At 35.2% G+C, this 13,697-nt stretch overlaps 1 protein-coding gene across 1 annotated transcript in view; it reads left to right on the forward strand.

Moving 5' to 3' along the window:
- The window catches only part of PIGU (phosphatidylinositol glycan anchor biosynthesis class U), a 111,143-nt gene that overhangs the window by 71,802 nt on the left and 25,644 nt on the right, over positions 1–13,697 (forward strand). The window contains exon 8 of the mRNA XM_027867090.1: positions 33–187. Coding sequence (XP_027722891.1) covers positions 33–187 — 155 coding nt within the window. The remainder of the gene's footprint in view (positions 1–32; positions 188–13,697) is intronic.

The following is a 13,697-nucleotide window of genomic DNA, read 5'->3' on the forward strand; positions in this document are numbered from 1 at the left end:
TCCCTAATTGTGTTCTTTTTGTTCTCTCCTAGCGGCAATACATTCCTGTGAAAGTACAAAGCAAAGCCTTTTGGATTTTCACAGGACAATACATTGTGATGTACGTGGGAAGCGTGGTGGTTATCATTTGCCTCTCATTCTTCCTCCTCAGCTCCTGGGATTTCATTCCTTCTGTTTATGGCTTCATGTAAGTTATTCTAGAGTCATTGAAGTGAATTGAAATCTAGTTTGGCCTAAATGGTCTAACAGGAATCAAGGAGACAGCCCATGTGAAGATGCCTGATATATCTTTTATATAGCAATGCTGGAAGGTTGAACCTCTAATTGGCTTAACTAAGTACCAGTTATCAGTGTTACACTGAAATAATAACTAATAACTCAACATTTACATAGCAGTTTATGTTTCCAAAACCCTTTATAAAATTGTTGCTCATTTTGCTTACCTGATCCTTGTTTGCTCATTTGATCTTTGTGAGGGAATAATAATATTTATGTGTGGGAAACTGAGGCTCAGAGAGGTCAAGTGAGTTGCCTGTAGTTGTACACAGTTACAGAGCCAAGACTGTAACCTAGGTATTCTGATTCCAAATCCTGTTCTTTTTCGACTACAGCGTGCTACCTCCCATTTGGTTCAGCTGATTCTCATATGACGTAGACTTCCATCCCCTTACCATTCTGATTGTCCTCTTCTGGAGGCACACTAGTTTTCTACTGTCCTTCTTACTATGTGGTACCCAGAACTGAACTCCAGCACTGTAAATGTGATCTGACCAGGGTTTAATACATCTGGATTATCATCTAGTCACTCATTCTAGGCTTTCTTCCTGTCATACATGTTAGCTTTTTTTTTTTTTTTTTTGCTATTTTACACTTTTAACTTGTATTAAGCTTGTGCTTTACTAAAATCCTTAAACTGTTATATAACCTATCCCATACTGTAATAGAGTGACTTTTTTTAATGGATTGCAGGACTTCAGATTTGTCCCTGTTTAAATATCTACTTGTTCTAGCCCATTGAAATCTTTTTGGGTCATTGATAAAAATGTTTAACATCCCAGTGTCAAGGTCAGATTCCTGAAACACTCCACCAGGGATGTCCCTTCTATTTGACCAAATTGAGGCATTTAAGATTACCCTTTGGGTTTCTTCAACCAGTTCCAAATTCACCAAACTCTTCTGTCATATAGATCATATCTCTCCATCTTGTCCACCTGAATAATGTGAGACACTTTTATCTAACCCCTCTAGATCTCCAGTCTAGTTACCTTGTTAAAAAAAAAAATTCAAACTCACTAATAATCTAAAAGATTCATATTTAAACAACATAGGGATATTATACCCCACACCCATCAAAATGACAAAAATAATCAGAACTAACAAAATCCAATTCTGATGCAATTGTGCAATAGCAGGTGCATGTATTCATTGCTAGGAGAACTGACCATTAGTAGAACATTTTAGAAAAGCAATATAACTGTACATATCAAAAGTTACAAAAGTGACTCTATCCACTACCCAACAATTCTACTGTTAAGAATATTATCATAAGAGTATTTAAACCAAGATATACAATTTTGAATATATTTACAGAAGCATTACTTGAATTTCATTATTGGAACTAGAAGCAGTATAACAACCTAAATGTCTAGCAGTAGGACAATAGCTAAATAAATTGTTATATACAAATGTAATGTAATGCTACCAGAGCAATTAAGTCTGACAAGTATAAAAAATATAAAGAAACCTAGAAGAATGATTATGAAATAATACAAAAAAAAACCCAGAGGAACAAAGTATATACTAATTATCACCATATAAATATTAAATGGAAACTAACAAAGAAGAGTGGTAAAGATTGAGAGAAGTGACAGTTTACTATATTTTATTCATTAAGTTCATTTATTTGAATGTAAATAATTGGAAAGCAAATTGAAATTATGTTTAGTATTAAGTTTATAGTTGTCACTTTTTTAAATTGTGGAAAATGGGAAAAGAGCCTTAGGGGTAGAGTCAGAAAAATGTTGTCCCAGTTTCCCCAAAGGGAAAAAGAATGTTATCCCCAAATGATAAACGAGTGAATCTGACTGACTCCTGGAAAATTTTTAGACTACATTTATTAAGGGGATAGCTTGTGAGCATTTGGAAAGGTCAGTAGTATTTGCAAAGAACTGATATAGCTTCATCTAGAGAAAGCCATGCCAAACTCAATTCATTTCTTATAGAACAGTGGTATTCCATTACATTCATATACCACAACTTTTTTTGGTTTTTGTTTTTAATTTTTAAAATTTTAATTTACTTTTTATTTATTTTTAGTTTAGTTTTTAATATTCACTTTTATAAGATTTTGAGTTCTAAATTTTTCCTCCTTTTCTCCCTCCCCAAGACGCATGCAATCTAATGTAGGCTATACATATATAATCATATTAAACATATTTCCACATTAGTCATGTTGTGAAAGAAGAATCAGAACAAAAGGGAAAAAAACACAAGAAAGAAAAAGCAAAAAACAACAAAAAAAGAGAAAACAGTATGCTTCGATCTGTTTTCAGACTCCATAGTTCTTTCTCTGGATGTGGATAGCATTTTCCATCATGAGTCTTTTGGAATTATCTTAGATCATTGTGTTGCTGAGAAGAACTAAGTCTATCACAGTCAGTCATTGCCCAATGCTGTTATTACTGCCTGGTTCTGCTCACTTCACTCAGCATCCGTTCATACAAGTCTTTCCAGGTTTTTCTGAAGTCTGCCTGCTTATCATTTCTTATGGAACAATAGTATTCCATGATGTTCATATACCACAACTTGTTCAGCCATTCCCCAGTTGATGGGCATCCCCTCAATTTCCAATTCTTTGCAACAACAAAAAGAACTGCTATAAATACTTTTTGTACTTGTAGGTTCTTTTCACTTTTTTATGATCTCTTTGGCATGCAGACCTAGTAGTGGTATTGCTGGATCAAAGAGTATGTACAGTTTTATAGCCCTTTGGGCATAGTTCCAAATTGTTCTCCACAATGATTGGATCAGTTCACAACTCCACCAACAATGCATTAGTGCCCCACATTCCCTCCAATATTTATGTTTCAGCATTCATTGGTGGTGAATTCATCCTTTTCAATTTTGATACTGGTAATTTGATTTTCTTCTTTCTTTTTTTAAATCAAATTAGCCAAAGGTTATCTATTTTATTGTTTTTTTTTCCTCATAAAATCAGGTCTTAGATTTATTTATTAGTTCAGTAGTTTTCTTACTTTCAATTTTAGTAATCTCTTTTGAATATCAGAATTTCCAATTTGGTGTTTAATTGGGGATTTTTAATTTATTCTTTTTCTAGCTTTTTTAATTGCATACTCAATTCATTGTTCTGTTTTTATTTTATTCATGTAAGCATTTAGAGATAAGAAGTTTTCCCCTAAGTACTGCTTTGGCTGCTTCCTATAAGTTTTGGTATGTTGTCTCATTATTGTCATTCTCTTTGATGAAATTACTGATTGTTAGGGGGAATTCTGGAAAGATGGCAGAGTAGGTCAGTAAATTCCAAGCTCTCCAGATTTTCTCCACAAGCAAGACAAAATAGCACCTCAGGGTGAATGTAGAGCTGCAAAAATAAACGAGTTGGGACAGAGCAGTAGTCCTCTTGGGACAATGGGAGAAGACCTCAGGACAGAGGGTCAGCCTGAGTGAAGTACAGCCATCTCCAGGCTATCCCCACTGAAACAACAAGCTCTGGGGGCAGCTGGGTTGGGAGGTAGCATCATCCTCAGTCACAGAGATTTTCGCCTCACAGACAGTGTGGGGTGTCAGACATCTGAGCAGGGGAAGATTGAAGGGAACCTCTGCTGCCAAGGGACTCCAGGCCCAGCTGTGCTGCTGAAACACAGTGCCTAGCTGTGGTGAGAAGGAACCAGCATACGCCGGGTGAGTGCAGAAGCAGTGGGGCCAGGTGGAGATCTGATTTCTTGGTTTCAGTTCCAGGCCAGAGGGGAGAACTGAAGATCACAGCCACTGGAGGGTCCTCAGGAATCAAGAGCATTTCCTTCATAGTGTGCCTGGGGACTCTAGCTATGGCTTGGAGGGAGAAAGGCGTGCTGAGGTTGGGCCCTGGACAAAGCTCAAAAAATAACACAAAGAAGGACCTGAGGCTAGAGGCACCATACGTCACGCTCCAGTATTAGAGATGAATGTAATAAAAAGCTGCTAAAAATAAAAACAAAAAAACAAAATAAAAATGAGCAAGCAAAGGAGAAAGAACCCAACCATAGACAGCTTCTATGGGAATGGAGAAGTCTGGGGTTCATTTTCAGAAGAGTGTACTAAAGCAAAAAAAGTCTCTCCTACCTCAAAGAGTAATGTCAAATGGTTAGTGCCCAAAAAGATTTCTGGGAAGAACTTGAAAAGGACTTTAAAAATCAAATAAGAGAGATTGAGGAAAAATTAGGGGGAAAAAAATAACAATCCAAGAAAACCAAGAAAATTATGAAAAGAAAGTCAACCAACCGGAAAAGGAGGTCCTGAATATTAAGGAAGAAAACAACTCCTTGAAAACTAGAATTGGGCAAGGGGAAGTGAATGACTTTATAAGATGCCAAGAAATAGTAAAACAAAATAAAAAGAATGAGAAAATAGAAGAGAATGTAAAACATAAGAAAAACAACTGATCTGGAGAACAGATCACAGAGAGAAAACATAAGGATAATCGGACTACATGAAAGAAGAATCTTGATACAATAATATAAGAAATAATTAAAGAAAATTGTCGTGAAGTTTTAGAACAGGAGGGGAAAGCAGAAATAGAAAAAATCCACTGATCACTATCTGAAAGAGATCCCAGGATGAAAACCTATGGGAATGTCATAGTCAAATTCCAAAACCACCAGGATAAGGAGAAAATATTACAAACAACAAGGAAAAAAAGAATCCAAATATTGTGGAGGCAAAATCAGAATTACGCAAGATCTAGCAACTGCTTCACTAAAAGACCGTGGGTTTTAGAACACTATATATTGAAGAGCAAAAGAACTGGGGTTGTGACCAAAAATAACTTACCCAGCACAGTTAAATGTAATCCTGAATGAAAAAAAAAATGGATTTTCAGTGAATTAGCAGACTCTCAGGATTTTGTTGCAAAAAGACCAGAACTTAATAGAAAATTTGACATGTAAGATCCAGAAAAAATATGAGATAAACATCAAAGACCAATTACAAGGGATTCAGTAAGGACACACTGTTTACTTTTTATACGTGGAAATGTAAACTGTGTGCTTAAGATTGTCATTAGTAATTGGGTAGTTCGAAAGAAAGATTGGGGAAGAGCTGAGTATGATATAGTGATTCTAAAAAGCAGATTTGCATAGGTAAAGGTAAAAAGAGCAATTATACAAATGAGGTGCAAGAAGAAGTACTGATACAGAGGAATGAGATGAGGGCGGAGGGCTGGTGGTTCTGGAACCCTGCTCTCATCAGATCTGGATTAAAGAGAGAACAGCTTATATGTCTAGAAGGGTATAAAAGTCTCCTAAATTTATAAAGAAATGAGAGGGTGAGGGAACAGGATAAAGAGGGAAGTATAGAAGGGTGTCTAAATTAAGATTTAGGAGGGTGGGGGAAGAAGAAAAGGGAGGGACCCTTAGAGGAGTGAGTAGAATAAGGAAAAGGAGGGTAAGGCAAGAGGATAAGGGAGAGATTGTTTAAAAGGGTGTGAAATAGGGAGTTGGTAGTTAGAAATAAAGGAGGGATAGGGTAAAAAGAGAAGCTGAGAAGGACAATAGTGAGGAAAAATAGGATGAAGGGAAATAAGGACCATGGATGGAAACATAGAAAAAAACTCATTGGAGACTAAACAAAAACCTTAAAGAATGTATGGGTTAAAGAACAAATAATAGAAACAATAATTTCATTAAAGAAAATGAAACAATATATCAAAACCTATGGGATACAACAAAAGCAATAATCAGAGAAAAATTTTTCTCTCTAAGTGCTTATATCAGTACAAAAAAGAAAGAGAATCCAATGAACTAGGTATGCAATTTAAAAAACTAGAAAAAGAACAAATTAAAAACCCTCAATTAAACACTAAATTGGAAATCCTAAAAATTAAAGATGAAATTAATAAAATTTTGTATAAGACAACTATTGAATTAAACAAATAAAACTAAGAGTTGGTATTATGAAAAAAATCAATAAAAATAGACAAACTATTGGTTAATATGATTAAAAAAGAGAAAGAAGGAAACCAAATTATTAGTATCAAAAATGAAAAGGGTGAATATACCATTAAAGAAGATGAAATCAAAGCAATTATAAGGAGTTACTTTGCCCAATTATATGCCAATAAATTTAACAACTTAAGTGAAATGGAAGAATACAAAAATACAAACTGCCCAGATTAACAGAAGAGGAAATAGAATATCTAAATAGACCTATTTTAGAAAAAGAAATTGAACAGGCCATAAATGAACTTCCTAAGAAAAAAGCACCAAGACTAGACTGATTTACAAGTAAATTTTATCAAACATTTTTTAAAGACCATCTAATTCTGGGGCAGCTAGGTGGCGCAGTGGATAGAGCACTGGCCCTGGAGTCAGGAGGACCTGAGTTCAAATCCAGCCTCAGACCAAACACTTGACACTTAACTCGCTGTGTGACGCAGGGCAAGGCACTTAACCCCAATTGCCTAAAAATAAAAGAAAAAAAAGAAGACCCTATAATTACAATATTAAATACATTATTTAGAATGATAGGCAAAGAAGGGGTCCTACCAAACTCCTTTTGTGAAACAAATATGATACTCATATCTAAACCAGGAAAAGTAAAAACAGAGAAAGAAAATTGTACACCAGTTTCATTAATGAATATGGATGCAGACATCCTAAATAAAACACTAGCTAAAAGATTACAATAATATGTTACAAAAATTATACATTATGACCAAGTGGGATTCATACCAGGAATGCAGGGATGGTTTGCCATAAGGAAAACTATTAACATAATTGATTATATCAATGATAAAAGTAACAAAAATCATATGATAATATCCATAAATGCAGAAAAAGCATTTGATAAAATATAACACTCATTTCTATTAAAAACACTTGAAAGTATAAGCATAAATTGACCTTTCCTTAAATTGACAAGAAGTGGTTACCTAAAACCATCAGTAAGCATCATTTGTAATGGGGATAATTTTTAATCTGTCTTTCCATAGCCCTTTATTACATGTAATTTTTATTGCATCATGATCTGAAAAGGATGAATTTAATATTTCTGACTTTCTGCATTTGATTATGAGGTTTTTATGTCCTAAAAAATGGTCAGTTTTTGTGTAGGTGCCTTGTACTGCTGAGAAAAAGGTATATTCTTTTCTATCCCCATTCAGTTTTCTCCAGAGGTCTATCATATCTAACTTTTCTACAGTTCTATTCACCTCCTTAACTTCTTTCTTGTTTATTTTGTCCAGCTTTGTCTAGTTCAGAGAGGGGAAGGTTGAGGTCCCCCACTAATAGAGTTTTGCTATCTATTTCTTTCTCTAACTCCTTTAACTTCTCTAAGAATTTGGATGCTTATATGTTTAGTGTTGATATTACCTAATTGTCTATGGTACCTTTTGTCAATATATAGTTTCCTTCCTTGTCTCTTTTAATTAGATCTGTTTTTGTTTTTGCTTTGTCTGAGATCAGGATTGCTACCCCTGTATTTTATTTAATAGATTAAAAAAACCTCCCCTCTACACCTGAGTTAAATAATTCTCTTTTCATTTTTAAATAGCTCTTTTTTATGGTAATGTTTAATCCATCACGAATTCAGTGTAACATATTGTATGAGATCTGTTGTCTTATTATTTCCAAAACTCCAGTGATGACAGATAACCTTAGTGATGACATTTACCAGTTCCTTCAGTGTCTTGGTATGTGGTTCATCCATGCCTGATGACTTCAGTTCATCAAGGGTAGCTTGGTACTTTCTTTATCTTCCTCTCACAGAGTGTTAGTTTCAATTTCTTGGTGACCATTTTTGTCCCATTCTTTTGAGTCCCAAAATCATACATCCTAGAGAAAAAAACAGTAAGAACTGAGCGACCTTGTCTTCATTTTATTGTCAGTTGTCATGACTCTTCTTGAAATAACAAGTACCCTTCTTTTGATTGATCTTCCTTTTGTTCCCATCATAAGCTAAAAAAAAACATTTGTTTTGATCCATATTGGTTCAGTGAACTTTAGTGCTCTTGATACTATTACAAGATCATGCCACTCTTTTGTATTGTCACTTAATCAAAAGGCACTTAAGAAAATTTTTTTTTACCTACTTATTGATTTTTTTTGGCTAGGCAATTGGGGTTAAGTGACTTGCCCAGGGTCACACAGCTAGTAAATGGCAAGTGCCTGAGGTGGGATTTGAACTCAGGTCCTCTTGACTCCAGGGCTGGTGCTCTGTCCCCTGTACCACCTAGCTGCCCCTTACTTACTGATTTTATTTTTTTTTCATCCACTTAATGGCATTTTATTTTCTCGTTACATGTAAAGATAGTTTTCAACATTCATTTTTATAAGATTGAGTTCTACATTTTTCTCCTTCCTTCTTTCCCCTCTCCCTTTCCCAAGACAGCAAGCAATCTGATATGTTATACACGTAAAATCATGTTAAAACATATTTCCACATTAGTCATGTTGTGAAAGAATCAGAACAAAAGGGAAAAACTACAAGAAGGGAAAAACAAAAAAAAATGAAAATAGTGTGTTTTGATCTGCATTCAGACTCCATAGTTCTTTTTCTGGATGTGGACAGAATTTTCCATTGTGAGTCTTTTGGAATTGTCTTGGATCATAGTATTGCTGAGAAGAGTTAAGTCTATCATAATTGATCATTGCAAAATGTTGCACTTACTATGTACAGTGTTCTCTTGGTTCTGCTCACTTCACTCTGTATCAGTTCATGTAAGTCAGAAAATTTTTTCTTGGTGCTTTTTGTTATGTCACATTTATTTCCCATTTTATCAGTCCTCCCTCCTCTACTCTTAGTCATTCATGGTAGCAAAGTTTAATAAAGAAAGGAAAAAATCCATTCAACAAAACTGATCAACACATCCAATAGCGTATACAGTAATTTATACCCATAGCCACCAACCTTTGCAATAAAAGGAAGGAGGTTCATTTTCTTAGTGTTTTTCCAGAGCTAAACTTGATCAATATGATTATACAGCTCACCAGGCATTATTCTAGGCCAGGCCTGCACAGCATGTGGCATGCAGGCTGCTTGCAATCCACTAATGCAGTCCATGGGCAGTATGTTGTGCAGGCCTGTTTTATATTCTCTATATATTTTGAGGTCCACCAGAAGTCTTTTTGCAGGCCACAAGTGGCCCAAGGGCCGAATGTTCTACAGGCCTGTTCTAGGCATTGGGGCTACAAAGAAAAAAACAAAACAGTTCTCGTCTGAAGGAACTTATATTCTACCAGACGAAACAACATTCACAATTATAAGCAAATATAAAATATGTACAAAGTTAATACAAGGTGATTTTGTGTGTAGGGGAGGTATTAGCACTTGGGAGGATCAGGAAAGGCCTCATGTAGCTTAAGGTGACCTTGAGTTAAGCTTTGAAGAAATATAGGGATTTTAAGAAGTTGAAGTCAGAAGAGTGCTTTCTGGGTATGAGGCTCGTTCTGCGCAAAGAAATGAAGATGGGAGATGGAAGGTTGTGTGAAAGAAACAGCAAGTAGTCCAGGTTAGTTTGACCATAGAGGACATGAAGGAGAGTATTGAAAAAGAATTGAGAAGGGTGGCCTGAAGCCTGATTGTGAAGGACTTTAAGGGCTGGAGGAATTTATATCCTGTTAGCATTTGGGAGTTACTGGTGGTTTTTGAACAGAGGAGTAACATCCAGATCTATACTTTGGAGAGATTCCTGAGCCCTTCACCTATTTCTTCTGACTTAAGGTCAAGTGCTCTGTAGTATATTCCGACAAATTATTGTTTCTGCTTCTTCCTCTTATGTTTTCCCTTTTCTATTTCATGGATTTCCTTGCAAGTATATCTTTACATACAACATATTTACATCCCTTTTGTCTATTATGTTCTTTTTAAGTAAGGTATACCGTTCTATCCCACTAAGTTATTTTTATGTGTGTGTATGTATATGTATGTGTATATATGTGTGTGTGTGTGTGTGTGTGTATACACATACGTACATACAAATTTAGCTCCTTTTGATGAGATTTTTAGTGCACCTATTTTATTTTTCTTAATTTGGGCATTCTATATAAATATCAGAGGCCATTGGTTTTATTGGTGATTTTTTTCTTGGGTATTGTCTTGTCTGAAATACTTGCATTGTGCCCTCTGTGACCCCTATCAGTTTTTTAAAATCTATATTTTATTTCCTCCTCCTCATTCCATGTTAAAACAATTTTTAAGTTTTGAGTTCTAAATTCTGTCCCTCCTTCCTTCCCTCCCCTCCCCCTTTCCTGAAATGGTAAGCAATCAGATATAGTTTATGCAAGTACAATTATATAAAACATTTGCATATTAATTATTTTATATAAGAAGACTTGAATAAAAGAAAAAAGAATGAAAGTGAAAATTAGCATGCTTCAGTTCGTATTCAAACAGTATCAATTCTTTCTCTGGAGGTGGATAGTTTCATTAGTCCTTTGAGGTTGTCTTGGATCATTGTATTACTGGGAATGGCTATGTCATTCACAGTTCTTCACTGAACAGTGTTGCTGTTACTATGTACAATATTCTGCTTCTGTTCACTTCAGTATGCATCAGTTCATGTAAGTCTTTCCGGGTTTTCTGAAATAACCCTGCTTGTTATTTCTTATAGCACAATAACATTCCATTACAATCATACACCACAGCTTGTTTAGATATTCCTCAGTTAATAGGCATCCCTTTGATTTCCAATTCTTAGCCACCAGAAAAATTGCTGCTATAAATATTTTTGTACAAAAGTCCTTTCCTCTTTTTTTGGATGCCTTTGGGATATAGACCTAGTAGTGGTATTGCTGTATCAAAGGGTACACACAGTTTTATAGCCCTTTGGGCGTAGTTCCAAATTGCTCTCTAGAGCACTTGCATCAGTCCACAACTCTACCAACAATGCATTAGTGTCCCAGTTTTCCCACATTCCCTTCAACATCTTCCTTTTTTGTCATATTACCCAATCTCATAGGTGGGATGTGGTACCTCAGCATTGTTTTAATTTGCATTTTTCTGATCAATAGTGATTTAGAGCGTTTTTTCATATGACTATAGATAGCTTTGATTTCTTCTTCTGAAAAGTGCCTGTTCATATCCTTTGACCATTTATCAATTGGGAAATGACTTGTAGTTTTATAAATTTGATTCATTTCTCTATGTATTTGAGAAATGAGGTCTTTATCAGAGATATTTGTTGCGAAATTTTTCCTATAGTTTTTTGCTTTCCTTATAATTTTGGTTGCATTGGTTTTGTTTGTGTAAACACTTTTAAATTTAATATAATCAAAATTATTTATTTTATATTTTGTAATGCTCTCTATATTTTCTTCAGTCCTAAATTCTTCCCTTATCTGTAAATCTGACAGATAAACTATTCTCCGTTCTCCTAATTTGCTTATGGTATCACCCTTTATGTGTAAATCATGTTTCCATTTTGACTTTATCTTGGTATACGGTGTCAGATGTTGGTCTCTACCTAGTTTCTGCCATACTGTTTTCTAGTTTTCCCAGTAGTTTTTGTCAAATAATGAGTTTCGGTTTCAAAGGCTTGGATCTTTGGATCATTATTATATTACCATATACTAGATTATTGTGGTCATTAACTATAATGTAATTTGTACTTATTCTATTCCACTAATCTCCCACTCTGATTCTTAGCCACTACCAGATTGCTTTGATAATCACTGCTTTATAATACAATTTGAAACCTGATATGGCTAGACCACCTTCTTTTGCGTTTTTTTTTAAAATTAATTCCCTTGATATTCTTGAGCTTTTGTTCTTCCAGATGAATTTTGTTATTTTTTTCTAGCTCTATAAAATATTTTTTATAGTTTGATTGATATGACACTGAATAAATGGATTAATTTAGGTAGAATTGTCATTTTTATTATGTTGGCTCAGCCTACCCATGAGCAATTAATATTTTTCCAGTTGTTTAGATCTGACTTTATTTGTGTGAAGTGTTTTATGGTTGTGTTCATATAGTTCCTGGGTTTGTTTTGACAGGTAGACTCCCAAGTATTTTGTATTGTCTGCAGCTATTTTAAATGGAATTTCTCTTTTTATGTCTTGCTGTTGGACTTTGTTGGTAATGTATAGAAATGCTGATGCCCCTATCAATTTTTTTTAACTTAAAGTTTCCTTTAATTTCTGGGAACTTAATTGGCCTTTCTTTTATCTATGACATTCATTTTGATATATACAGAAACACATTTGCAGATACAAATATAAAGTTATACCAGGTGTCCCAAAAGTCTTAGTGCAGTTTTTCCCCCCCTTTTTTTGATCAAAGAAAGAATTATTGGGGGCAGCTAGGTGGTGCAGTGGATAGAGCACCGGCCCTGAAGTCAGGAGGACCTGAGTTCAAATCCAGCCTCAGACCAAACACTTGACACTTACTCACTGTGTGACCCTGGGCAAATCACTTAACCCCAATTGCCTAAAAACAAAAGCAAAACAAAAAACAAAACAAAAGAAAGAATTCTTTACCTTTGCTACCTTAACTTGCCATCAACATGCTTTTCACCATCTTGCAGTCTGGCTTCCAGCCCTATCACTCAATCTGAAACTGCTTTCCGAGTTTATCTCTTAAATGCTAAAACTGGTGATCTTTTCTCAATCCTCGTTCTCTTTGATATCTCTGATGCTTTTGATTCTACTATTGATGGACTATCCCTTCTTCCTGTATATTGTCCTGTCCCTTGGCTTTTGGGACACTAATCTTTCTTGACTCTCTTCCTACCTGTCTGGTAGTTACTTCTTAGTTTCTTTCAGTAGCTCATCATCTTTTGTTTCCTTGGTAGGGTTATCCTCCAAGGCTGTACCCTGGGCCTGTTTATGTTCTTTCTCTGTTTTCTAACTCAGTGATCCAATCTGTTCCCATGGATTTAAGTATTAACTTCAGATGACTCCTAAATTGATATTTCTAGTTCCGGTTGTTCTCTTGAACTCTAGTTCTGCATCATCAACTACCTGTTGCATATCCCTATCTTTATGTTCTTTAGGTTTCTCAAACTCAATGTTCCTAAAATTAAAATTCACAATCTTAACCTCTTTAGGCCTATCCCTCTTTCATATGTCTCCTTTTATGTCAAGGGCCTCACATCTTCCCAGTCATTTTGTAACTTCAAAATCATCTTCATCTCTCCTCTCTGCTTCACCTCTTTAACCATTTAGATGCTGAGGTTCATTAATTCTAACTCCAAAGCATCTCTTGCATCTGTTCCTCCTCTGTACTCATATTGGCACCAGTTTAGGCCTTATCATTTATCACCTGGACTATTGTGATAGCCTCATAATTAGTCTCCCTAAGTCCACTCTTCTCCAACCATTCTTCACATAACAACAAAAATAGACTTCCTGACTTAAAGGTCTGACCTTGTTGTTCCTCTGTTCAGAAATCTTCAATGACTCCTCATTGCCTAAGGATAAAATAAAACTTTTTGAAGTTGACATTTCAAGCCCTCCACAATCTGGTGCCCTCTCTCCCTTCT

The sequence above is a fragment of the Vombatus ursinus genome, unplaced genomic scaffold (genome assembly GCF_900497805.2).
Source record: "Vombatus ursinus unplaced genomic scaffold, bare-nosed wombat genome assembly UNPS02014785.1, whole genome shotgun sequence".
NCBI classification, from domain to species: domain Eukaryota; kingdom Metazoa; phylum Chordata; class Mammalia; order Diprotodontia; family Vombatidae; genus Vombatus; species Vombatus ursinus.